The 26748-nt window shown below is 50.7% G+C and overlaps 2 protein-coding genes and 1 long non-coding RNA gene across 7 annotated transcripts in view; 2 read left to right on the top strand and 1 right to left on the bottom strand.

The window, feature by feature from the left end:
* ATP8B4 (ATPase phospholipid transporting 8B4 (putative)) overlaps positions 1-5674 on the bottom strand; it is a 79710-nt gene extending 74036 nt beyond the window's left edge. For 2 of the 5 annotated variants that reach the window (XM_029071196.2, XM_029071199.2), the window contains exon 1: positions 5404-5674. Coding sequence is in view for 1 of the 5 variants with exons in the window: in XM_029071199.2 (XP_028927032.1) it covers positions 5404-5406 (3 nt within the window). In the remaining 4 variants the exon portion in view is untranslated. Of the gene's footprint in view, positions 1-2226; positions 2302-5403 lie in introns of those variants that run through there. The other 3 variants (XM_029071195.2, XM_029071201.2, XM_029071200.2) reach the window with 2 other exon arrangements.
* Positions 1830-3054, top strand: LOC120638569. Its single transcript, XR_005660279.1, has 2 exons — positions 1830-2143; positions 2820-3054. It is a non-coding gene; the product is annotated as an uncharacterized LOC120638569 (long non-coding RNA).
* Positions 5675-5828: 154 nt separating the features above from the next.
* Positions 5829-11779, top strand: LOC103169601. Its single transcript, XM_029070601.1, has 8 exons — positions 5829-5865; positions 6010-6104; positions 6564-6683; positions 7850-7997; positions 10669-10734; positions 10843-10889; positions 11058-11224; positions 11483-11779. The coding sequence occupies exons 1-8, from the start codon at positions 5829-5831 to the stop codon at positions 11637-11639; spliced, it is 837 nt and encodes a 278-aa protein (XP_028926434.1). The 3' UTR covers positions 11640-11779.
* Positions 11780-26748: the final 14969 nt, after the last annotated feature.

Raw genomic sequence — 26748 nt, 5'->3', positions numbered from 1 at the left:
GACAGTCAACTCAGGCACAATCCTTGTCCCGCCTGAGGCTCACGATTTGGGGGTGGAGCTGTTCCCGTGGGCCATTGAGCAGGCAAGTGTCCCTCGGGGACCTTGTTCCGTGCCCTCAGATGCCAGCTTCAACTCGGCCCAGCAGCGGGCCCAGCGAGGTGGCTGATGGCCATCAGGTCCGCGTTCCGTCGGACAGTGCGACGTCTCTCCTCGCCACACCTGGTCAACGCAGGACTGGGCCTCAGCTGGCCCTCAGCTGCTAACCAGAGCAGAGAAGCCTCAGATTCTCAGCTCCCCCCCTCCCCCGAAACTCGGAGCCCTGGGCAGAGGAGATCATCTATCCCAGCCTGCCACACTCTAGATGCTGCCCTGGTACTGGGCCACAGCCCCTAGGGCAGGGCTCTCAGACCTGAGTCCAGCATGGGCAGAGCTCATGAATCCTCAGCTGTCAAGCTGGATCAGCTCATACCAAGGCTACCTCCCCCTCAAGGGTGCTTACCACCGACACCCAAATTTTGGGCCAAGGGGACTGCACTGTTGCAGTGGATTGGAGTGGGATGCCGGAATCGCCCCTTGGGCTGTAACCCTGGCTTTACTCACCCCACTCCTACCCCATAACTTCCCCTATCTGGAATTTATTTTAATGTTTACTAGGCTGTAAGCTCCGTGTGGGCGGGGAGGATGTCAACCAACTCTATTGTACCGTACTCTCTCAAGCACTTAGGATGGTGCTCTGTGTACAGCACGCATTCAATAAATACCATTGCCTGCTTGCTTGATTGGTTGATCTACTTCCAGAGCCAGGGAGATGAGGGATGTGCTAGATGGAGGCTGTCCGGAGCCTATCCCTCTACACCGTAAGCTCGTTTGGGGCAGGGAATGTATCTCCCAACTCTGTTCTCTTGTGCTCCCCCAAGCCCTTAGTTCATTGCTAGGCACACAGTAAGCACTCGATTAATACGAATAATTGCTCGGTTGATTGAACAGGATTCTGAGTCCATTCCAAATGGCATTCTCTCAGCTATCCTCTAGGAAGGATGGGCTTGTTCACCTACTGAGAGGTGGGTGTCATCATTCCTGCCCACAAGGAGCTTACAGCTTAGTTAGGGAGACAAACATTAAAATGAATTCCAGATAGGGGAAGCTGGCCCAAAGGACGCTCCCAGAGGGGGCATCATCATCGGTGGCCCACTGACCTGAAGGTTGCTTCCAGAGGGGTGGTTGTCACCAGTGTCTGCCTAGAGGGAGGATCCCGGCACCAAATCTCATAAACATCCTGATTAATGACCCAGATGAAGGAAACGATTCCAGCTTACATGTGATCCCCCATGGGTCTAGCCCCTCAGAAACAGAGTTACGTGACAATAATAATAATAATATTGGTATTTGTTAAGCGCTTACTATGTGCCGAACACTGTTCTAAGCGCTGGGGTAGATACAGGGTAATGAGGTTGCCCCACGTGAGGCTCACAGTCTTAATCCCCATTTTACAGATGAGGGAACTGAGGCCCAGAGAAGTGAAGTGACTTGCCCACAGTCACACAGCTGACAGAGCCGGGATTCGAACTCATGACCTCTGACTCCCAAGCCCGGGCTCTTTCCACTGAGTCACGCTGCTTTGTGGTGGCCCTCTACCAAGATGATTGATCCTTCTCATCTCGGGGCAGGGAGCTGGGCCGAGCGGCAGGGACCTGCTAGGGGATTCCGGGCCCTACTGCTCGCTCTCCGCCAGAAGCCTCATTTCTGGCCCCACCCGACTAGCGCCAGTGTTCCGAACCAGGGAGCCCGTGGAGCCGGCTGTCACTTCCCTCAAGCCGTGGCCCGTGCGGTCTCCCTCTGTTGCCCCTCGGCTGCCCCTCAACGGTCGCCGTTTCGCCCATTCTTTTTGCCAGGAGAAAAGCCCCAGCAACTGCCTGCTTTCCATGGCCCGAAAAGCTTTGACGGAGCTTGACAGAGCAAAGGAAAAGAAATAGGTTCTGTCAGAGGGTCCGGTCCACGGACCTCACCGCTCTCACTCTGGGCGGGATCGGGCAGCCGTCTGTCTGGTTCCTGGCTTCCCTCAGAGCCCCCGTGGTAGAACCGGCCCAGATTTTGGCAAATCGAAGAGATGAACACTTCGTCGGCCGGTTCCCCTATTGGCCAGGTGGGCTGAGCCGGGTCCCGGCTCACCGACCCCACCCTCCTGACCCATTCCTCCAGTTTTCCAAGTGCAGGAGCGAGACTCACCGGCGAGCGATTCCCCGACCCCCTCCTGGCCTGTGTCCCTGGAGCTAGGCTGGGGGCCCCTGGCCCCTGCCCACAAGCTGTTAGGATTGAAGAGTTGCCCCGCCCCGCCGGGAGGCCTGAGACTCCCCTCCCGGCTCCCTAGCAACCTGACGGTGTGGTTTCCTGTGTGGTTTCCGCGACCGGTTCCAGTTCCTCTCCCACTCCCTTCTGCATCACTCTTGCAGTAGGATTTGCACCCTTTATTCACCCCTCCCTCAGCCCCATAGCACTTAGGTTTATAGCCATAATTTAATGTATTTATTTAGATTAATGTCTGTCTCTCCACCTCATGTTGTGGTCAGGAAACATGTCTACTAACTTTATTATATGGTTCTCTCCCAAGCACAAGTACAAATACAGTGCTCCGGACACAGTAAGCGCTCTGTGAAAACCATCGATGAGAGACCGATCGATTGATTCCTGTCATCTGACGGCTACAGAGCCCATGGGGCCTCGGCCCAGATTCTCCTCCGGGAAGGCTGAGCCGTGATCACCACCTCCTTCTTACTGCATAGGAGGAAGAGAGGGCAAGGGCCTGTTTCATTGCCTTTCAGGGTCTCCTTGCCCACCTGCGGGTCTCCCACTCCTCACAGGCCCCTTGAAGGTCCCCAAGCAAAGGGTCTCCATGAGCAGCCTTACAGTAGCAGCCAAAGGAGCATCGTTGGAGCGTGTGAAGGACGGATCAAGGGCTACAGCCCAGTCAAGTGGGGCGGTGGAGAATCGGAACGAAGCGGCTTCCCACAGATGCAGAGGTTCACACAGGATTGAGTAAATTCACTGGGAACACCAGTTCACGCTTGCTGTTCATTTCTTAATTCGAGACGCCTAGGCTTGGTACAGTGCTCCGCATACAGTGATTGCTCAGTAAATTCTGCTCAATAAATTCCATTAATTGATTTGGCCACTAGGTAATGCCAGGCTGAGCAGAACTTGAGAACAATCAAAATAATTCAAGAGGAGCGGGAATTGGCAATCCCAATTAAATAAAAATGGTTTGTAAAATGATGAAATGATCATTTACAGAACACTGGACACTTTGGGAAAGGGTCAATTGTAAAACAAAGTTATTTCATTTTAAAGTAGAATCTGGGTAATCCAGCCTGGTAGTTTTTACTTTTAACCAGCATGTTCTATTTTAGTTCCAATTTTTTTTTTTAATTGGTATTTGTCAAACGCTGAATTTGTGCCAGGCGCGGTACTAAACACTGGGGAGAAATAAGCTAATCAGATTGGATACAGTCCATATCCCTTATGGAGTTCACAGTCTTAATCCCCATTTTTCAGATATGGTAACTGAGGCATAGAGAAATTAAATGATTTGCCCAAGGTCACATAGCAGACAAGTAGTGGAGCCAGAATTAGAACCCAGGTCGAAAAGCAGAGTGGCCTAGTAGAAAGACCAAGGGCCTGGGAATCAAAAGGACCTGCGTTCTAATTCTGGTCTGCCACACCTCTGCTGTGTAACCTCAGACAACTCACTTAACTTCCGTGTGCCTCAATTACTTCATCTGTAAAATGGGGATTGAAGACTGTGAGCCCCAAGTGGGCCAGGGACTATGTCCAACCCGATTTGCTTGTATCCACCCCAGCACTTAGTACAGGGCCTGGCTTGTAGTAAGCGCTTAACAAAACCACAATTATTATTACTATGTCCTTCTTTCTCCCGGGCCCATGCTCTGTCCACTAGGCCACGCTGCTTCCCATTACGTTTCTCAGCTTACGTAATGTCCAGGAAATTATTCTACAATTTTTTAAAAAAAGTTTTGGTTATAAAGGGGAAAAAAATAGGGTGACTAGCGAAAAGGGAATATTTTAAAAGGGCTAGAGGAAAAGTTAGCATCTCCTAGTGGATTGTGTGTTTCTGGGGAACTGATCACATTCAAGATCCCATGAGCAAATCATTCTGAGACCTTGACGATGTCATAGCCCTCAAAGACTTTCATGCTGAAGGGATGAGCCAGAGCCAGAGTTTACGCTAAAGTGGAACTGGCTTTGGATGACATGCCCGGAGGGACTGAACACTCTTTCTTTGAGGGTCATATGTCACCTGTGTCAAACTTGGGAACGTGAAGAGTCCTTCTGGTTTGGCGAGTTTCCCAGAGGCCCCAGCTGGCTCTCCCGCTTCGTCTTTCAATTGGGGTAGAAAAGGAAACCATCTTTCACTGAACTACCGGTTCACAGATGGACAAAGAGGAACAAAAGAGTGAATAGGGGCCTCCGGTCAATAAGCCTTTTCAGGCAGGTGAAGGCACATTGCTGGGGAGTTTTTAAAAGGCTGAAGGCAGCAACCACATTCAGGCCTTGACCACGACAGTGACTCTGGGGGATCCTGTCCGGAGCAGCAGCAGAACCTCGGCCTTAGGACCGAGACCACGTAAGGGGGATTCGGTGAACGACGGCGGCTCCCCTCACTTTCCCTCGTTCGGGTCTGCCATGTTCCCGTTGGGGCCCCGAGCGCAATGCGTGAGTTGGCCGGCAGGGATGCAGCCCATGGGAAAAGGCAGGTGTGGTCTTTGCCCCCATCAGCCAGCTCCGGGCAAAGCGGGGATCGGAACCCACCGGCTCTCTTGGTTTCCAGAGCAGCGCTCTGTCTCCTGGGCCGAAAGCAGGACTGCCCGAGGGCGATTTGTATTTCAGATCTCTCCCCGTCATTCTGCTGTTATAGGAGCCACTGCCGAGTCGTTGCTCGGTGGCTATAAACGAGTTAACTGGCCATCTTTCCGTTAAAAGTCTTTGATTGGCTTGATTCTGACTAGGAAGGCAGAGAGAGTGCATGCCTTCTCAGCCTCAACCATTCCAAGCAAATTAGTCTCTGTGACCTCGGTCGGGGCAAATGAAAGTCACTCATCTCTCCCAGCGGAAATAGCCTGGGCCTGGGAGTCAGTGGACCAGGGTTCTAATCCCAGTTTGGTCACTTGTCTGCTGTGTGACCTTGGGCAAGTCACTTCACTTCTCTCGGCCTCATTTACCTCATCTGTAAAATGGAGATTAATAGTGTGAGTCCTATGTGGGATAGGGATTTTGTCCAACCTGACTAACTTGTATCTAACCCAGTACTTAAAACAGTGCTTGGCACATAGTGAGTCCTTAACAGATGCAATCGTCATTATTATTATTATTTTCTTTTCCCCTGTTTACCATTCAAGATGCGAAGGAACCAGTTGAAATTTAGTTGAGGAAACGGCAGTAAACGCTTCTTTAATTCTTCACTGGAGATTTGGTTTCCCGGAAAATAAAATTATTTCGACCTCCCCCGTGACAGGAAAGACAAAAATGGGTGATGGGATGAAGCTCGCGTTTCTTTCTTTTGGCCCTTAATTTGGAAGACTTGGTGATCCTCAGAGGTTCAAAAATGCAAAGCTAGGTAAACTGCAGGGTATAAGGTTACAGTCCCCCGGAAATTTGTCTGAGCTAATAGCCACTGTTCTGGCCACAGTTGTTGTCATAGTAACGGGTGATCTCTCCCCCCACCGCCCCCACCCCGTTTGAGGTCCCCTGGAAATTGCCGGCTCACCCTTATTCCCAACCTCGGCTTTGAAATGGGTCAGTGCGAACCACGTACCATGTCTTTCAACACCGGCGGATTCCGTACAATTGCCTGTGTGTGTTGAATATGAAAATATATATGTATACATATATTCTGAAATGGCGTTGTTACATATTTAATAGTTCTATTTATTATAGCTAAATACTAACATTGTAATTGATGTCCTCCTAGATTCAAAGCTGTTTTATTATCACAAGACCAAGATCAGTGGAAAGTGAACATAAAGAGCCTGTATTCCAAGCAACGGAAGAACCTTCTTACTCTCAATGACCCGAGGCTGCAGCTGCAGAAGGTAACCTACCCATCTATTTGCTTCACAGCTAAGGCTGCCCTTCCTTCCCACGGATGACTTTGGCCTACCCAATCGTCCCAGACCAGCTCCGTCCCTCTCCCTCCCCCTACTCAAAGACCCAGGAAATGTCTGGCCGGGACCTCGGCCTGTTACCTTTCCGCCACAGTGAGCCTGGGTTGGTCCACAGGCCTCGGCTGATGATCAGATGGGAGCAGGTCCCGAGGGCGGATGCCCTGGAAACAACTGGGACCCCTCACCATTGTAGAGGTGGTCGCCACTGTCCCTCAGAGAGCAGAGGCAGGACTGGCAGGGCAACTAACCTCTAGATTGAGAGCTGTGGAAGTGGATTAAACGGCTCGGGGTCCTCCTCCGCTTCCTGCAGAAACCGCTGCTCCTGCTGCTGCGAGTCAGCCTTGCTTTATCTTGGAGCAACAAAGGAAATTCCCAAGAGAATTGTAGAACACCAAGAGGACTCCCACCGTGGAACCGGAGACCCGGGAGGAAGAAAGCACGGGCTCCTTAGCAGCGACGCAGGAAAACCACGGCCTCCGACCTTTTGTTGAAATCAAACTGAAAGAGGTAAATCAGTGATCCCGGTGTTTTCACCTGCCGGCAGCGTCATTTGAGAAAAGATCATTCCGCGGAAAGCTAGATGATCCCTCTGATACAGAAAGGTGCAGCGATATTGCCTTCCACCCACCGGGGCCCATCCGCTTTCCCTCCCCTCCCCCCTTGCCCTGGAGGGGAGGCCCCTTTGCAAGGTGATGTATCTGACACCTTTCTCTGGGAGTTGTCCTTCTTCAGGCCATCGATATAATAATGATGATGATGTCTGATAAGCGCTTACCATGTGCCAAGCACTGTTCTAAACGCTGCGGTAGACACATGGTTATCAGGCTGTCCCATGTGGGGTTCACAGTCTTAATCCCCATTTTGCAGATGAGTTAACAGAGGCACCTAGAAGTTGTGACTTGACCAAAGTCACATAGCTGACAGGTGACGGAGCCGGGATTAGAACCCATAACCTCTGACTCCCAAGCCCGGGCTCTTTCCACTAAGCCACGCTGATATATCGACCCCATAGCTCCATATCGAGAAGCAGCACGGCTCAGTGGAAAGAGCCCGGGCTTAGGAGTCAGAGGTCATGGGTTTCAATCCCGGCTCCGCCACTTGTCAGCTGTGTGACTTTGGGCAAATCACTTGACTTTTCGGTGCCTCAGTCACCTCATCTGTAAAATGGGGATTAAGACTGTGAGCCTCACGTGGGACAACCTGATTACCCTCTATCTACCCCAGCGCTGAGAACAGTGCTTGGCACATAGTAAGCGCCTAACAAATACCAACATCATTATTATTATTTAGCTGGGCGGATCAGATCCTCTTAGAGTCTGATGATGGAGGATGCAAAATAAGTGATTCAAGTAAGGTCTAATCTAATCCCAGCTGTCACTGGCACACTGCGTAACCTTGGGCAAAGCACTTAATGTCTTTGGGTCTCAATTGGCTCATCTGTAAAATGGGGATTCAACGTCTCCCTCCTACTTAGACCGTGAGCCTCATGTGGAACAAAGGTGGTGTCTGACCTGATTACCCCAGCACTCAATACAGTGCTTAGTACCTAGTACCAAATGCTACAAATTATTATTACGCACGTTATTACTTGTCTTCACACCGGATTGTAAATTCCTCGAAGGTGGAGATTCTTTCTTCAAACTTCGTCATCGTCTCCCAAGACCTTTCTACAGTGCTTTCCTTATAGGAGGCCCCGAGTGAATCCTATTGATCGAAGCCCACCACCTTGGGGTCAACTAAAAGTCTTCATCGTCATTCACCTCACATCTAATCGAGCGTCAAAGTCTTCTGCCGAAGTGTTTCACCCATCTAAACGGTCAAGTACTTGTATTATTCCTGTTAAATTACCGTTCCAGTCTCCCTGCAGGGCTCCCTGCTTCTAGGCTAGCCCCACTGCCCAAACCCCACTGAGTGCAGACGGTAATAATAATAATAATAATGTTGGTATCTGTTAAGCGCTTACTATGTGCAGAGCACTGTTCTAAGCGCTGGGGTAGACACAGGGGAATCAGGTTGTCCCACGTGGGGCTCACAGTCTTAATCCCCATTTTACAGATGAGGGAACTGAGGCACGGAGAAGTTAAGTGACTTGCCCACAGTCACACAGCTGACGAGTGGCAGAGCTGGGATTCGAACTCATGAGCCCTGACTCCAAAGCCCGTGCTCTTTCCACTGCGCCACGCTGCTTCTCTGTACAACTTCTCTCTCTGTTCTCGGTATTAACGCTGGTGCACAGATCATCTTTAGGGAACACTTTATGGAGAAGCAGCATGGCATAGTGGATAGAGCACATGCCTGGCAGTCAGGAGGTCATGGGTTCTAATCCTGCCTCCGCCACTTGTCTGCTGCTTGACCATGGGAAAGACACTTCGCTTCTCTGTGCCTCAATCCCCTCATCTGTAAAACGGGATGGAGACTGAGAGATTCAGGTGGGACAGGGACTGCATCCAACACGATTTGCTTATACCCACCCCAGCGCTTAGTACGGTGGCTGGCACATAGTAAGTGCTTAACAGATACCACCGTTATTATTATTATTATCGCTGCCACTGTCCAGCACACGTTTCCCTTCTCCTCAGAACTCTCCGGTAGTAGCGATCTCTCAGTAAAGCTTGTGATTCCTGGAGTAGGTCCGTTCACCGTTGGCCCCGGGCTATTGCTGGGACCTAATGCGATGGGGCAATGAGAGGTTCTTCCCCGCCGCCGCGGCCCCTTTTCGTCAGGGCCAGAGACGGTCTCTACCGCCGCCTGGTGGACGAACGCATTCACTGTACGAGACGCCGAACGGCCTCTCTATCGCCACCTGGTGGATGGATAAAGGTCTAAAAGACAGACTGCCTCTCCCACCTCCCGCAACTTGGGGGTGAGTTTCGCTTGCTAGGTGCAAAACGTCGGGGTCGACGCAAGCTAATCAGTTCGGACACCGTCCCCGACCTACGTAGGGTTTACAGTTTGAGAGGGAGGAAAATAAGGTATCTTATTCCCCTTTTACAGATGAGGACACTGAGGTACAGAGAAGTTATTACTATTATCGTTATTTTTAATAACGATAATAATAATAAATGGGTGTGAAGTGGTGGGGTAGATAAAATCAGATCGAACACAGTTCCTCTCCCACAAAAGATTCACAGTCTAAGGGGGAAGGAAAGCAGGGTTTCCTGTCTCCCATCTTACTCCCCCTCAACCTCCTCACCCTCACCGATTTCCTACTACGAATCAGCCGCAGACTTGGCCAACATATTCACTCTACCTCTATCGCGTCCGACTAGCCACCGACTCCTTACCCACACTGTCCGTCTAGCATGGAACTCCTTCCCCTTTCCTACACGGCAGACCACCATTCTCCCCACATTTATTAAAGTCACATCTCCACCAAAACGTCTTCCATGACCAAACCCTCGTTTCCTTTGTTTATGGTATTCGTTAAGTACCTACTATGTGCCAGGCACAGAGAAGCAGCATAGCTAAGAGGAAAGAGCACGGGCTTGGGAGTGAAGGTTGCTTTGGCTTCATCACTTTCCCCTTAGCTTGACTCTACCTTTGGATTCTTGGTCCTGGGCCATATTGGAGGCCCAGTGGGTCGAAGAGTTTCCCGCTCATTCAGTCAGGGATCACTGGAAGAGTTTCCACCCATATCCCGTCCACTGTCCACCTCTACTGTCTTTGCAGTGGACAAATGGACCAAGCTCCTCGGTCTCTGGACTTCCTGAACAGGTCAGGAGTTGATGTGATCTTGGGGCAGGGTGCTTTTTATCTTACCTTGGGTTTGGGCAGTGTGGGATAACAGAAAGAGTCCAGGCCTGGACATCAGACGACCTGGGTTCTAATCCCATCTCTGCCTTTTGCCTGCTGTGTGACCATTAAAGAGACACTTAAATTCTCTGTGCCTCAGTTTCCTCACCTATGAAACGTCGATTCAGTACCTGTTCTTGGATTTGTTCCCTTTTTATTCCCCCTCCCTCAACACCGTAACACTTCTGTCTATAGCTAGAATTTATTATATTATTTATTAATTATTTATTTATTATTTATTAAAGTCTGTTTCTCTCTGCCCACTATGAGTTTACAGTCTATAGGGGATGTATCTACCAACTTGGTTATACTGTACTCTCCAAAGTGCTAAGTACAGTGCTGTGGACACAGTAAGAGACCCATAAATACCACTGATGGTTGAACAGACTTTTCCCTCTCTCATTTAAAGCCTGAGCCCCATATGGGACAGGGACTATGTCCAGTCTGATGATCTTGTATCTTCTTCAGGGCTCAGTACAGTTCCTGGTACCAAGTAAGTGGTTAACCGTTACCACCAGTATTGCTGATAGTACGGTTTTGCTTCATCTAATGCAGACCTCTAAAAATTGCCCGGGATATGCCGGGTTTGGGTAATGGTGTTTTTTGTGTCTAACTCACTTTCACCTCTAATGACCTTTAAAAAGAAATGTACCAGGTAGCAGGCAGTTTCTAAGTGTCTCTCGCACCGCCTCTTCTGTAGATGCGGAAACCTCGTCGCCTTCAACCGGGATTCCTAGAACCACCGAGGAGAAACCAGCAGGTTGCGGTAGGATTCCTCAGGCTGTGGGTCGGGCCCAGATGGAGAGACTGCTTTCGGCCAAGGATTTGGCGTAGGAGAAAGAAAGTGGAGAGAAATAATTCTAATTCTCTTCAGGGGATGGCCTCTCGTGGGAGGGACCAGCTAGAGGCCCCCGGGCCAAGGTAAGAGGGCTCAGGGGAGACTTCCAGAGAAGGAGGGCTTCCCTGGTGATCCTTGGGGTGAATCGTGTTGGCGGGGAAGTTTCTGGTTGATTCCGTGTAGGGGCTTTCACCTCTGCCTTGGATCTCCTCCCTCTAAATCTGCATAGGGGTCATCTTTTTTCCTTCCAGGGGGAGAGTGGCCCTGGCCCTCCCATGTCCGGGAAGAAGGAGGCCAAGATGCGGGCCGAGAGAGAGAGAGAGAGCATCCTCGGCCGGCGACGGGGTCGCTTGATCGTGTCTGAGTTGCCGGCCCGGCTGCCGTCCCTGTGGCCCCGAGTTGCAGGGGGGCCGCAGAGGTGGCACAGTGCGGGGGAGTGGGAGGACTAAGTAGGAGGAGGTGGGACGGTGGTTTTGAGCCCCCTGCAGCACTGCCACTAGTGCCCCCAGATCCTCCGGTGGAAGAGATACCGGGGAGGGGAGGGATGGACAGGGAGGAGGGCAATGCTCGGGACTCATCCTCCCCTCCCCCATTCTCTCCCCCTCATCTCCTCATGATCTTCTTCCTCTCCCTCAACCTCATGGCTTCATCTCCTCTCACAACTGCCCACCCCCAGCCCCCACCAAAATGAAGGCAACGTTAGATGCAGCAGTGACTCCACAGCTGTGGATCACAGTTCTCCGTCCCGCCCGGTCGACCGGCTTCCTCTCGAATCCACTGGCGGCCTTCCTGGAACAGACCGGATTTGCCGATCCAACACCCCCCCAGCCTAGACCGCCCGGGCCACAGCTGCGGAATGGCCGCCGTGGCCTGTGGCCGTCTCTGAAGGGCATCGGGTGCCCCCTGAGATAGGCCTTGGGAAACTCTGGTCTCAAACACCGAGGGAAGAATGAATGAAAACGTCTCAAACCCAGTCTCGAGCCTGTTGATGGTCTCTTGTTTGTGGATTGGGTCGGTGCTGTCCTAAGGGGTGGGGTCTGCTGATGGGCAGGACAGAGCTACTTTCACAACCAAGGTTTTTGCAGATCAATGAATGGGTTTATCACATTCTTCCTTGTATCAGGGGGTGCTCTCTGAACAGAGCTGGCCGAGGGCCCTGCAGAGCAGTTGGGCCTGAACCCCTAACCCCTTAGAGAAGCAGGTGGGGCCTTGTGGATAGGGCGAGAACCTGGATTCTGATCTCAACCCTGCCACTTGTCTGTTGCATGACCCTGGGTAAGTCGCTTAAGTTCTCCGGGTCTTAGTTACCTCATCTTTGAAATGGGGATGAAGACTGTGTGCTCCATGTGGGAGAAAGTGTGTCCAGTCTGATGAGCTTACATATACCCCAGGGCTCAGTACCGTGCCTGGCACGTAGTAAACACTTAAATACCAGTCATATAGGTGTAAAAAGGGAACATGGGGCCGAGCCCAAGACCCTCCATCATTTGCCCAACCACCTCTGCATCCATCAGAAGCTCGTCACCTCCCATTGCCCGTCTGGCTTCATGCCATAAACCTCATATTTGAGTCTTCCCACTTGGGTCTTCGCGGCCCAGTCACGGGGAAGAAAGATAAAAACATGGTGACGTACCCCGAAGGAGGGGATTTGTCCATGGGCACCTGGATCCAGGCGTGGATAAATGAAACACACAGATACATCGAGTCTTGCTACCAAAGCTAGAGCTTGAATGTGTAAACCTATGAAAGCTACGGTCTTGATGAAGAAAACATACGCAGACCATGAACATTTCTACACAGGTCTTTAGTGTGGTGCTAAATAGCTCAGGTGTAAATTTTTTTTTGGAACTTGTTAATCAGTTTATATCAAGTAGCCTTCAGGTGCGTGTACCACGGATAAATCTGCAATAGTAGAGTATTTTACTCAGCCCCCACAGAGTGCTATGCACTGGACTGAGCATTTGAAGTGAAAACAAAGAAGTGACGTATTCCCTGGATAAAAAGAACTTCCATGCTAATTCATTCATTCAGTAGTATTTATTGAGCGCTTACTATGTGCAGAGCACTGTACTAAGCGCTTGGGATGAACAAATCGGCCACAGATAGAGACAGTCCCTGCCGTTTGATGGGCTTACAGTCTAATCGGGGGAGACGGACAGACGAGAACAATGGCACTAAACAGCGTCAAGAGGAAGAACATCTCGTAAAAACAATGGCAACTAAATAGAATCGAGGCGATGTACAATTCATTAACAAAATAAATAGGGTAACGAAAATATATACAGTTGAGCGGACGAGTACAGTGCTGTGGGGATGGGAAGGGAGAGGTGGAGGAGCAGAGGGAAAAGGGGAAAATGAGGCTTTAGCTGCGGAGAGGTAAAGGGGGGATGGCAGAGGGAGTAGAGGGGGAAGAGGAGCTCAGTCTGGGAACGCCTCTTGGAGGAGGTGATTTTTAAGTAGGGTTTTGAAGAGGGAAAGAGAATCAGTTTGGCGGAGGTGAGGAGGGAGGGCGTTCCGGGACCGTGGGAGGACGTGACCCGGGGGTCGACGGCGGGATAGGCGAGACCGAGGGACGGTGAGGAGGTGGGCGGCAGAGGAGCGGAGCGTGCGGGGTGGGCGGTAGAAAGAGAGAAGGGAGGAGAGGTAGGAAGGGGCAAGGTGACGGAGAGCCTCGAAGCCTAGAGTGAGGAGTTTTTGTTTGGAGCGGAGGTCGATAGGCAACCACTGGAGTTGTTTAAGAAGGGGAGTGACATGCCCAGATCGTTTCTGCAGGAAGATGAGCCGGGCAGCGGAGTGAAGAATAGACCGGAGCGGGGCGAGAGAGGAGGAAGGGAGGTCAGAGAGAAGGCTGACACAGTAGTCTAGCCGGGATATAAGGAGAGCCCGTAATAGTAAGGTAGCCGTTTGGGTGGAGAGGAAAGGGCGGATCTTGGCGATATTGTAGAGGTGAAACCGGCAGGTCTTGGTAACGGATAGGATGTGTGGGGTGAACGAGAGGGACGAGTCAAGGATGACACCGAGATTGCAGGCCTGCGGGACGGGAAGGATGGTCGTGCCATCCACGGTGATAGAGAAGTCTGGGAGAGGACCGGGTTTGGGAGGGAAGATGAGGAGCTCAGTCTTGCTCATGTTGAGTTTTAGGTGGCGGGCCGACATCCAGGCGGAGACGTCCCGGAGGCGGGAGGAGATGCGAGCCTGAAGGGAGGGGGAGAGGACAGGGGCGGAGATGTAGATCTGCGTGTCATCTGCGTAGAGATGGTAGTCAAAGCCGTGAGAGCGGATGAGTTCACCGAGGGAGTGAGTGTAAATGGAGAACAGAAGAGGGCCAAGAACTGACCCTTGAGGAACTCCAACAGTTAAAGGATGGGAGGGGGAGGAGGCTCCAGCGTAGGAGACCGAGAATGATCGGCCAGAGAGGTGAGAGGAGAACCGGGAGAGGACAGAGTCCGTGAAGCCAAGGTGAGATAAAGTATGGAGGAGGAGGGGATGGTCGACAGTGTCAAAGGCAGCAGAGAGGTCAAGGAGGATCAGAATGGAGTAGGAGCCATTGGATTTGGCAAGAAGGAGGTCACGGGTGACCTTAGAGAGAGCAGTCTCGGTAGAGTGGAGGGGACGGAAGCCAGATTGGAGGGGGTCTAGGAGAGAATGGGAGTTAAGGAATTCTAGGCATCGATTGTAGACGACTCGTTCTAGGATTTTGGAAAGGAAGGGTAGTAGGGAGATAGGACGATAACTGGAGGGGGAAGTGGGGTCAAGAGTGGGTTTTTTTAGGATGGGGGAGACGTGGGCATGTTTGAAGGCAGAGGGGAAGGAGCCCTTGGAGATTGAGTGCTAATGGAGACAGACATCAAAACATTTACAAGTTATGGAGCTAAACACTAATGCAGAATTGGATAAACATGTATGCAAAAGAGTTGGACCAAGATCTCCAGATTCTGGGCCTCCAGAACATATCACAAGGGGCATAATCTAGGGGCAGAGCACATTTGATCTTAAAACTTTGGTTTCAGCAGTATGACCAAGAGGGAAGAGTCCCAGCCTGGTAGTCAGAGAAATTGGGTTTGAATCCCAATTTTGTCCTTTCCCTGCTGTGGACTAACTCCAACCTTAACCCTTGCACTTGGATTTAGAAGCTGCATTCACCCGACTCTCACCCCTACAACACTTATGAACACATCCCATAACTCTAATTCTAACCTTAACCCTGGGATCCAGAGGGCCTGCATTCTAATCCTAGCTCTGTTCCTTGCCTGCTATGTGACCTAACCCTAACTGCAGATTAAACTCCCTTTTGGGATCCTCATGGCCCTGGCACAGGAAAGGACAATAAAAATATGGGTGCTGGTAAACGGGGGACCGCCTTCAAGCCCTTTAGGGTCTTCACGGTCCAGGTGCCGGGAGAGTGATAAATATAAGCATGCTAGCAAAATGTTGAGCTGACTTTATGCTGAATCCAGATGTGAATCTTTGTATTTGGGTTCTCACGGCTCAGTCTTAGAGAATGAACAATAAAAGTCTGGCTTCTGACAAAATGGGAGCAGGTCTCAAACCTTAAACCCCATGTTGGAATCTTTCCATTCGGGTGTTCATGGCCCAGGCACCAGGCAGAAAAATAGAAATATGACTGTCGACAAAGGGATGGGACTTTGTGCCACGAACTTTGGATTTGAATATGCTCCTTTGGGTCTTTGTGGCCCAGGGACCCAGAAGAACAATAAAAGCAGGGGTGCTGGCAAAAAAGGGGCAGGCGGCTTCATGCCATGAACCTCGGGTCTCGATTTTCACAACTGGGTCTTCTTGAACCAGGCTCAGGGGAGAGTGAAGATGGCTTTGCAGAAGATGGCAGAAGGATTGTCATCTTCGGGAAGGGTGCATTTCATCATTTCTTAGAGCTTTAGTCCGAGTGGGAAGAGTCTAGGCCTGGGAGTCAGAGGGCCTGGGTTCTGATCCCAGCTCTGCACCTTGCCTGTTGTGTGACCTGGAGAAGTCCCTTAACTTCTCTGTGTTGCAGTTTCTTCACCTGTAAAGTGTTGATTGAATACCTTTATTTGATCTTTACCTTTAGTCGATTTGCTCCTTTTATTCACCCCTCCCTCAACCCCACAGCACTCAAGTCCATACCTATAATTAAGTATTTTAATGCCTGTCTTTCCCTTCCCACAATGAGCTTACAGTCTAGAGGGGATGCTTCTACCAACTCTGTTCTATTGTCTCTTCCCAAGCTCTCAGTAAAGTATTCTGCAAGCAGTAAGTGCTCAATAAATACCACTGATGAATTGACTGTTCTCTCTCTCATTTAAAGCATGAGCCTCATGTGGGTCAGGGACTGCGTCCAATCTGTTTATCTCATCCCCAGTGTTTGGTACGGTACCCTGTACTAGTAAGTTCTTAACTAACATCAACATTCTTATTTCTAATATGCTTTCCAGGTGCAGGCATTGGGCTGAGCAACCACTGAAGTACAAGGGAAGACCAGGTGTGAGTAATGTGGTGGTACTTAGGATTGTATCCTCTATTCACCCCACCCTCAGCTGCACAATACTTATGCATATATCACAGTCCCTGTCCCACAAGAGGTTTTCGGTCTAAGTAGGACCGTGTAGGATTTAATCCTCATGCTTCATATGAAGTCACTGAGGCAGAGAGAAGAGTTTAGCAAGGTCACAAAGCAGATAATGATAATTATGGTACCTGTTTAGAGCTTACTATGTGTCAAAGACAGTTCTAATCACTGGTGGAGATACAAGTTAACCAGGTTGGACACAGTCCCTGTCCCACATGGGGCTTTCAGTCCAAGTAGGACCAAATAGGATTTAATCCTCATGCTACAGATGAAGTCACTGAGGCAGAGAGAAGAGTTTAGCAAGATCACAAAGCAGATACGTGGCAGAGCTAGGATCAGGACCCAGGTCCTCTGACTCCCAGACCTGTGCTCTTTCTATTAGGCCGCACCGCTTCTCCCCTGCTAGAATGACAGCTCCTTGTGGGCGGGGTATGAGTCTAAGAACTCTGATGTATCATGCTCTCCCAAATGCTTATGTACAGATTGGTGATTTTGTTCATTTATATTAATATTTGTATCCCCCTCTAGTCTATAAGCTTTTTGTGGGAAGGGAATGAGTCTGTTATATTATTATATTGTACTCTTGCAAGAGCTTAGTATGGTGCTCTGCACACAGTGAGCATTCAATAAATACAACTGACCGACTGCTCTGTGCTCAGTAAAAATAAATACGATCGATCGACTGAGCGATGGGCGATCGGAGCGGGAAGATGCCGAAAGAGCCTGGGCCTGAGAGTCAGAGGTCATGGTTCTAATCCCTGCTCTGCCACATGTCTGCTATGCGTCCTTGGGCAAGGTACTTCATTTCTCTTTGCCTCACTTTTCTCATCTGTAAAATGGGGATTAGGACTGTGGGACAGGGACTGTGTCCAATCTGATTACCCTCTGTCTACCCCAGCGCTTAGAACAGTGTCCGGCACATAGTAAGCACTTAACCAATACCACAGTTATCCCCCGGATCTCAGGGGACCCCCCTGTGCTTTGCACACGGTAAGTGTGCAATCTATATGGCTGATTGATTGTCAGATCCTTGCGGGGCGGGAACACGTCTACCAACTCTGTGGCGCTGCACCGTCCCAAGCACTTAGTACAGTGCTCCACCCAGTAAATTCTATCGACTGGTTGACGGATTCTATGGGCAGGAAACAGGCCTATAGATTCTGTTTTATTGTACTGTCTCAAATGCTTAGTGCAGTGTTCTGCACACAGTAAGAGCTCAATAAATGTCATCGACTGGTTGATTTGGGGGGCAGGGAACACTTCTACCCCCTCTTTGTAGTGTACTCTCCAAAGCAGTCAATACAGTTCTCGGCACACAGTAAGCATTCAGTAAATCCCATTGAATACTAGATAGGGCTCCCTCCTTCTCAACCCCTGCCGGTCAGCCGTTGGACACGATCCCCAGCGGTTCCCGGGATCTTCGGTGTCCATCAGACCCGTGCCCACCAGATGGGAGAACAAGTCAGGCAACGCCCTGCAGGGCCACGTGCCCCACCCCTCTCTCGGCCTGGCCCAGGATAGCTCTGGTATCGTATTCTCGCAAGCGTTTAGTCCACCCGAGACACCCCCGGACACCCCAGCTCCCCGACATCCGGGCCTCCCGGCCCCCTCCGTCTAATCACTGCAGGCTGCACCTCCGATCTGCCCAATCAGCCACAGGTCACCCCCAACCGCCCTGTCCAATCACTGAAATCCACCCGGCCCGATGGTGGCGGGCCTCCCCTCCCGGCCCCGCCTCATTCTTACCTCATCCCGTCCCGCTCCCCCAGTATTCCCAGCACTTAGTACAGTGCTCCGCACAATAAATTCTATCGATCGATTGACTGATTCTGTGGGCAGGGAACAAGCTTATAGATTCTGTTTTATTGTACTGTTCCAAACGCTGAGTACAGTGTTCTGTACATAGTAAGAGCTCAATAAATACCACTGACTGGTTGATTTGGAGGCAGGGAACACGTCAAACCGTGATACTACTATCTCTCCTGATAGTGTGTTATTTGTTAAGTGCTTGCTATATACAAAGTGCTGAGGCCAATAATTGGCCAAAGTGATACAAGGTCAATAGGTCCCACATGGGGTTCATAATCTAAACAGGAGGAAGAACAGGGATTGAGTTCCCATGTTGCAGATTAGGAAATTAAGGCACAGCAAGTGAAATGATTTGCCCAAGGTCACATAGCGGACAAGTGGTGGAGCTGGGACTAGAACCCAGGTCCTCTGTCTCCCAATCTGGGCTCTTCCCATCAGGCCGCTCCCGCACTGCTCTCTAAGAGAAGCGAAGGGACTTGCCCGACGTCACCCAGCAGATGAGGGGTGGGGCTGGAATTGGAACTCAGGTCCTCTGACTCCCAACTGCGATCTCTTTCCGCTAGGACACGTCGCTTCTCAACGGAAGCCACAGGGGAATCTTCGGCTTCCCCTCTCCACAGTGGAACTGTCTACTCTCCCACTTTTTTATGACATTTGTTAAGTGTTAACTATGTACCAGGCACCTATGTGCCATCCATTGAATTGTAATGACTCAGGTATTTTTTAAGCAGATAATCGGCTAGGACACAGTCCCGTCCCACGTGGGGCTTAAAGTCTAAGTAAGAGGGAGGATTCCCATTATTCATCCTTTATGTCCTCATTTTCAGATGAGGAAACCCAGGCACGGAGAAATGAAGCGACTCACCCAAGATCCCAGAGCAGACAAGTGGCGGAGCCTGGTTAAGAACCCAGGTCTTCTGATTCCCAGCCCTGGGCTCTTTCCACTAGGCTTTGCTGCTTCTCTAAGAGCTGTGAAGTGACTTGCCCAGGGTCACAGGGCAGACAAGTGGCTGACCTGGGTTTAGAACCCAGGTCCTCAGAGTGCCAGTACTGGGCTCCTTCCACTAGGCCACACTGTGCCTTAGTTAGAGAGGAAGAGTTGGATTCTGGAAATCCTGGGTAGCAAGAACGGACAAACTAAACATGAGGGTTGAAAGAGAAAGAGGAGTCAAGGATAATGTCAAGATTGTGGGCTTGAGGGATGGGGAAAATGATTATGTTCTCTACAGCCCCTCTCCCACAAGCCCATTACCTTGACTTTATCTTCAACTCATCTCACTCATTCAGTTATCATCATTATCATCATCATCACCAACAGTGGTATTTATTGAACATTTACTGTGTTCAGAGCCCTATACTAAGCGCTCAGGAGAGTATACTACAACAGAATTGTTAGACAAGAACCCTACTCACAACGAACTTACCGTCTAGAGGGGGAGACGGACATTAATATAAATAAATCATTGATAATTTAATGAACCTATTCAATCTGTCATCAAATCCTGTCAGTTCAAATCTTCACGGCATCGCTAAAATCCACCCTTTCTTCTCTATCCAACATGCTTAACATGATTATACAACCCCTTAGCCTATCTCACTTTGACTACTGCTTTAACCTCCTCGTTGACCTCTCTGCCTCCTCCCTCTCCTCACTCTAGTCCACACTTTACTCTGCTTCCCAGGCCCGGCCCGGCCCGCCGGCAGAGGGGGGGACCCCGGCCCAGAGCGGGCCGCCCTAAGGATCCCCGGCCCGGCCCGGCCCGGCCCGGCCTCGCGGGGAGGGGAAGGGAAAGGCGGTGAGGGGGGCGGAGGGGGCCCAGTGGGGGCCCGCGTGGCGGGGCCGGGGCCGCCGGATGGTCCGGGCCCCCTCCCAACTCACCTCCCTTCTCTCCTTCTCCAGCCTGCACCCTCCTCGCCTGGCCTCCTCCTCTTCCTCCTCCCCTGTCCCGCCTGAGAAACAGCGTGGCCCGGTGGCAAGAGCCCGGCCTTGGGCGTCAGGTCGTGGGTTCGAATCCCCACTCTGCCACTTGTCATCTGGGTGACTGTGGGCAAGTTAATTCACTTCTCTGGGCCTCAGTGACCTCGTCTGTAAAATGGGATGAAGACTGTGAGCCCCACGTGGGACAACCTGATTACTCTGTATCTACCCCAGTGCTTAGAGCAGTGCTCTGCACATAGTAAGCGCTTAACGAATACCGACATTATTATTATTCACTTCTCTGGGCCTCGGTGACCTCATCTGCAAAATTGGGATGAAGACTGTGAGCCCCACGTGGGACAATCCTGATTACCCTGCCTCTACCCCAGTGCTTAGAATAGTGCTCTGCACATAGCGCTGAAATACCAGCATCATCATCAAGTCAGTTCACTTCTCTGGGCCTCAGTTCACTCATCTGTAAAATGGGGATGAAGACTGAGCCCCACGTGGGACAATCTGATTATCCTCAATCTACCCCAGTGCTTAGAAGAGTGCTCTGCACATAGTAAGCCCTTAACAAATACCAACATTCTTAATAATCCCAGCTCCTCCGCCTGTCAGCTGGGTGACTATGGACAAGTCACTTAACTTCTCTGGGCCTCGGTTCACTCATCTGTAAAATGGGGATGAAGACTGTGAGCCCCACATGGGACAACCTGATTACCCTCTATCTACCCTAGCGCTTAGAACAGTGCTCTGCACATAGTAAGCGCTTAACCAATAACAATGTTATTATTAATCCCGGCTCCACTGCTTGTCAGCTGTGTGACTGTGAGCAAGTCACTTCACTTCTCTGTGCCTCAGTTCTCTCATCTGGAAAATGGGGATGAAGCTGTGAGCCCCACGGGGGACATCCTGATCACCTCGTATCCCTCCCTCCAACGCTTAGAACAGTGCTTTGCACATAATAGAAGCAGCGTGGCTCAGTGGAAAGAGCCTGGGCTTCGGAGTCAGAGGCCATGAGTTCGACTCCCGGCTCTGCCACTTGGCAGCTGTGTGACTGGGGGCAAGTCACTTGACTTTGCTGTGCCTCAGTTCCCTCATCTGTAAAATGAGGATTAAAAGTGTGTGAGCCCCACGTGGGACAACCTGATTACCCCATATCTCCTCCAGCGCTTAGAACAGTGCTCGGCACCTAGTAAGCGCTTAACAAATACCAACATTTATTGTTCTAAAATAAACATTCAGTCCATGCCTCCCACTCCTCAGGGGCCTCCAGTCGTTGGACATCCACTCTGTATCAATCAGTCAATAGTAATTATTGAGTACTTACTGTGTCCAGAGCACTGTACTCCATGTTTGGGAGAATATAACGCAACAGAATTGGTAGATAGGGTCCCTATCACAGTGAACTTATAGTCTGCATCAAATGGAAACTTCTTATCACTGGCTTTAAGGCCCTCAGTTGGCTTGCCCCATCCTACCTTTCCTCGCTGACCTTCTACTATAACACAGCTCCTCACCTTCCAAGCCTTATTAAAAACGCACTCATTCCTTCAGTTGTATTTATTGAGCACTTACTGTGTGCAGAGCACTGTACTAAGTGTTTGGGGAGAGTACAATATAGCAATAAGCAGACACATTCCCTGCTCACATCAAGCTTACAGACTAGAGGGAAGGACAGGCATTAATATAAATAAATGACAGATATGTACATAAGTGTTGTGGGGTTGGGAGGGGGGATGATAAAGGGAGCAAGTCAGGGTGATGCAGAAAGGAGTGGGAAAAGAGGAAAGAAGAGCTTAGTCAGGGAAGGCCTCTTGAAGAAGATGTGCCTTCAACAAGGCTTTTTAGGAGGGGAGAGTCCTTGTCTGTCAGATTTGAGGAGGGAGGGCATTCCAGGTCAGAGGCAGGAGGTGGAACAAGGGGCCCGGCAGGATAGATGAGATCAAGATACAGTTGAGAAGGTTAGCATGAGAGGAGCGAGGTGTGTGGGCTTGGTTGTAGTTGTAGAGTAGTGAGATGAATTAGGAGGGAGCAAGGTGATTGAGTGCTTTACAGCCATCTCCAAGAGGCCTTCCCTGACCAAAACCTCATTTCCTCTTCTCCCACTCCCTTCTGCCTCACCCTTGTACTTGGATTAGCATCATTTTTATTCCCCTCACCTTTAGCCCCACAGTTCTCATATATATATATATATATATATATATATCCATAATTTATTTATAGTAAAATCTGTCTCCCCCTCTAGATTGTAAGCTCATCGTGGACAGGGAACGTACCTACCAACTCTTTTAGTAATAACAATAATCATAATTATGGTATTTGTTAAGCATTTACTATGTGCCAGGCACTTACTAAACGTGGGGGTAGATAGAAGCAAATTGCGTTGGACACAGTCCTTATCCCATGTGGGGCTCAATCCCCATTTTACAGATGAGGTAACTGAGGCACAGAGAAGTAAAGTCACTCTCCCAAGGACTAGAATCCATGACCTTCACATTTCCAGGCCCATGCTGTATCCACTCTGCCACGCTGCTTCTCCTGTTGTTTCTCACACTGCTGTTGTATTGAACTCTTACAAACATTTAGTATAGTAGAGTGCTCTGCACCCAGTAGCACAAAAATAAATACCACTGATCGATTAATTAGACTGTGAATTCACAATGGGCAGGGATTGTCTCTCTTTATTGCTTTATAGTACTTTCCCAAGTACTGTGCTCTGCACACAATGAGCACTCAATAAATACGATTGAGTGAATATCCTCTCTCTCCCCCTTTAGCCTCTAAGTTTGTTGTGTGCAGGGAAGGTATCTACCAACTCTGTTACATCCTACTTTCCCAAGTGCTTAGTGCAGCACTCTGCACATAGTAAGAGCTCACTGAATATGTTTGAATGACTGATTGATTAACTGATTGATCAAACCCAACTCTACAAAGAGCTGCTAGGAGCAGAGCCCTCTGCGGGCCTTGAGTTAAAGAATAGCCCTGAGCTCAGGTGTTTTCAGTGTTGTAGGGCAGTAGGGCAGCAGGGCAGCAGGGCAGCAGGGCAGCAGGGCAGCAGGGCAGCAGGGCAGCACGGCAGCACGGCAGCACGGCAGCACGGCAGCACGGCAGCACGGCAGCACGGCAGCACGGCAGCACGGCAGCACGGCAGCACGGCCCCCAGCCCTCATCAACCCAGGTGCTTCTAAATGAGGTGAGGCGGTACTGGCCCTTTATGGCCTCAGAGGCTGCTGGGTCCTTTCCTGCCCTATTTAAGGCTCCTCATTCTGGCTTGCCTCAGTTTGCAAGAGAATAGGAGACAGAGTGTGGCCTGCCGTGGGCCCAGGTAAGGGGGGAGCTCTGGCTGTTCCAGTTATACTTCCCCCTTTTTTTTTTTTTTTTAAAGGGTGGGTGTGGGATTGCTGTTGCCTATTGTGCTGATGATGATGAAGGTGGGAAGGGTTATTAGGGTTGGGCTGGTGGGGCAGAGAAGGGGGTGGGGGAGGGGTCGTTTCCAGGGTTTTAGAAATGACTTGGGTATACATGCTGGGGTGCAAGGGAGGAGTGACGGGGTAGATGATGGGTTATGATGTGACCAATGATGTGAATATGTTTTTACATTGCTTGGGGTTGGGAAACTGGGGAAGGAATATGGGGGGCTGATTGTCCTGAGGGTTCTAATTGGTTTGGGGCTGAGGGAGGGGCTTACCGGTTGGGACTGGGGGAAGGTTTTGGGTTCAGATGGTCTTAGGGGAAGTCAGGCCTGACTTTGGGGGTCTGAGGGTACCGAATGGCTGGGACAGAGGACGGCTTACTGACGGACGCATGGGGTGTGTGGGCTGAGTGTCGGGTGGTGCATGCTCACCGTCTGTCTGTCTGTCCATCCACACCTCTGTGCATTTGGATGTTGTCCATCAGCCCCGCTCCTGCTAGTAAGAGGGCTGGGATGCTGTCCTCTCCATCTGGGAGGAGTGGCGTGGCCTATTGGAGAGAACGTGGGCCTGGGAGTTAGAAGGACCTGCATTCTAAACCCAAGCCTGCCCCTTGTCTGCTGTGTGACCTTGGGCGAGTCACTTCACTGCTCTGGGCCTCAGCTCCCTCATCTATAAAATGGGGGTTAAGAAGGGGAGTCCCAGGTGGCATGTGATCTAATAATAATAGCATGTTCTATTCAAGCACTGTTCTAAGCTCTGGGGTAGATACAAGATAATCAGGTTGGACACAGCCCAATTAACTTGCATCTATCCTTGTGTTTAGTAGAGTGCCTGAAAAAACAGGAAACATTTAACATGAGAAGCATCGTGGCTCAGTGGAAAGAGTACGGGCTTGGGACTCAGGTTGTGGGTTCTAATCCCAGCTCTGCCACTTGTCTGCTGCGTGACTTTAGGCAAGTGACTTAACTTCTCTGTGCCTCAGTTACCTCATCTGGAAAAGGGGGATGAAGACTGTGTGAGAACCATCTGGGACAACTGGATGACCTTGTATCCCTCCAAGAGCTTAGAACAGTGCTTAGCACATAACGCTTAACAGATGCCATCTTTATTAACAGGTACCATAAACAAAGAACCCAGAGCTCAAAGTGGTGCCCGATGCCCAGTATGTACCAGTCAAGGGGGGAGAGGGGCTGCCCCTGCCGGGGCTGTGTGCTGGGCTCTGGGGTCCCACCCCTGCAGGGTTGTGGGTGAGGAGCCCATGTGTGTGGGCAGACGCTGTGTTGCTTCCTCGGGGCGAGGGGTCAGGGGGTGGGGGGGGCCTGCTTCCGGCTCTAATCGCTATTCTCACTTTTTTCTCTTTCACCAGTTGTAAGGAATTACAGACAACAGAGAAGCAGTGTGGTCTAGTGGAGAGAACATGGACCTGGGTTCTAATCCCAGATCTGCCACGTGTTTACCGCGTCACCTTGGGTAAGGCACACCTCTGCTCTCTGCCTCAGTTCCATCACCTCTAAAACTGGGACTAACACCGTGAGCCCCGTCTGTGACGGGGATTGTGTCCAACCTGATAAATTGTGCCAATCCCAGCGCTTGGTACGGTACCTGGCAAATAGTAAGCACTTAACAAATGCTGTATAAATTTATAATGCTTGTGTCCCTTCAAGTCAGTGGTATTTATTGAGCACTCTATGTGCAGGGCACTGAACTAAGCATGTGGGAGAGAACAATACAATGAATCCACGGTATTTATTGCACATATGCTGTGTGCAGAGTACTTGTAAACTCCTGATGTTCAGTGCTCCTGAAGTTCAGTGATGGTGTGTGTTTTTTGTGCTGAATCCTCCCAAAAGTTTGGCCCACAGATCCACTTATTAGATGCTCTTAATGTAAATTGTGCTCCCTCCAATGCTCTGGGCTCTCCGTCGCACACAGCGAGGCCCCTTAAGGCTGGACCACCACAACCTGGGAACCATCGGATGCGCCGAACCCTCAGAGGGCGAGGTCACTTAGGCAGGGTGGCAGGCCGTGATCTGTGGCTGTCGGCTTCCTCCTCACCCGCTGCTACCGAGGGCAAGGCTGCCACAACTGTGGAGTGGTCTGAAGCTGTGAGCCCATGCAGGGCAGAGCCGCCGTGATGTTGTGTCTAGGTGACACGGGGAGCCGCCCGAGGACAGGGCCACCGCAACATTGGACCCGCCAGATATTGTGAGTTCCCACCCCGCCCCAAGGGCATGGCCACAAAAATGTTCTGCCCGTGTGACACTGAACACATGCAGTCCAGAGCCGCCGTGACGTTGTCGATAGTATTTACTGAGCACTTTGTGTGGGACACTGAACTAAGCGTGTGGGAGAGTACACTACAATGAATCTATGGTATTTATTGCACATATGCTGTGTGCAGAGTACTTGTAAACTCCTGAAGCTCAGTGATGGTGTTGTTTGTGCTGAAATCCTCCAAGAGTTCAGCACGTAACTGCACTTACTAAATGCTCTTAATGTAAATCGTGCTCACTCTAGAGTTGTGGCTCTCCGTCGCACACAATGAGCACCCATTAAGCGTCGACCACCACAACCTGGGGACCCGTCGGATACTATGAAACCCCTGAGGGGAGGGCCGCTGAGGACAGGGTGGCTGGCTGTGATCTGTAGCCGTCAGCTTCCTCCCCACCCGCCGTTACCGATGACAAGGCTGCCACAACTGGAGTGGTCGAAGCCAGTGAGCCCATCCAGGGCAGAGCTGCCTCGACTGTGATGTTGTGCCTGGGTGACTCTGGGAACCTCGAGGACAGGGCCACTGCAATGCTGACCTGCCAGATACTGTGGAGTCCTCCCCCCGGAGGGCAGGGCCACAAAAATGTTCCTGCCCCGGGTGACACTGGGAACCCATCCAGAGCAGAGCCGCCGGGGATGTCTGTCAATAGTAATTTACTGAGCACTTAATGCGTGGAGGCGGACACTGAACTAAGCATCGCGGAAGAGTACAAATGCAATGAATCCACGGTATTGTATTGCTTACAAGCTGTGTGCGCGGGTAGTTGTAACTCTTGAAAGGCAACCAGTGATCGGTGTGGTGTTGTGTGCTAAACTTTTGGGGAGGATTCAGTAACAAACTGTACTTTAATAAATGCTCTTAATGTAAAATTAGTGCTCAAACTCTATGTGTTCTGGGCCTTCTCCGTCACACACGAGTGGAGCCCCTTCAGGTGGAACCACCAACAACCCTGGGACCACGT

Source organism: Ornithorhynchus anatinus, chromosome 8 (genome assembly GCF_004115215.2).
Source record: "Ornithorhynchus anatinus isolate Pmale09 chromosome 8, mOrnAna1.pri.v4, whole genome shotgun sequence".
Classification (NCBI taxonomy): domain Eukaryota; kingdom Metazoa; phylum Chordata; class Mammalia; order Monotremata; family Ornithorhynchidae; genus Ornithorhynchus; species Ornithorhynchus anatinus.
The sequence above is the reverse complement of the archived record's forward strand: the minus strand, read 5'-3'. Positions and strand labels throughout refer to the sequence as shown.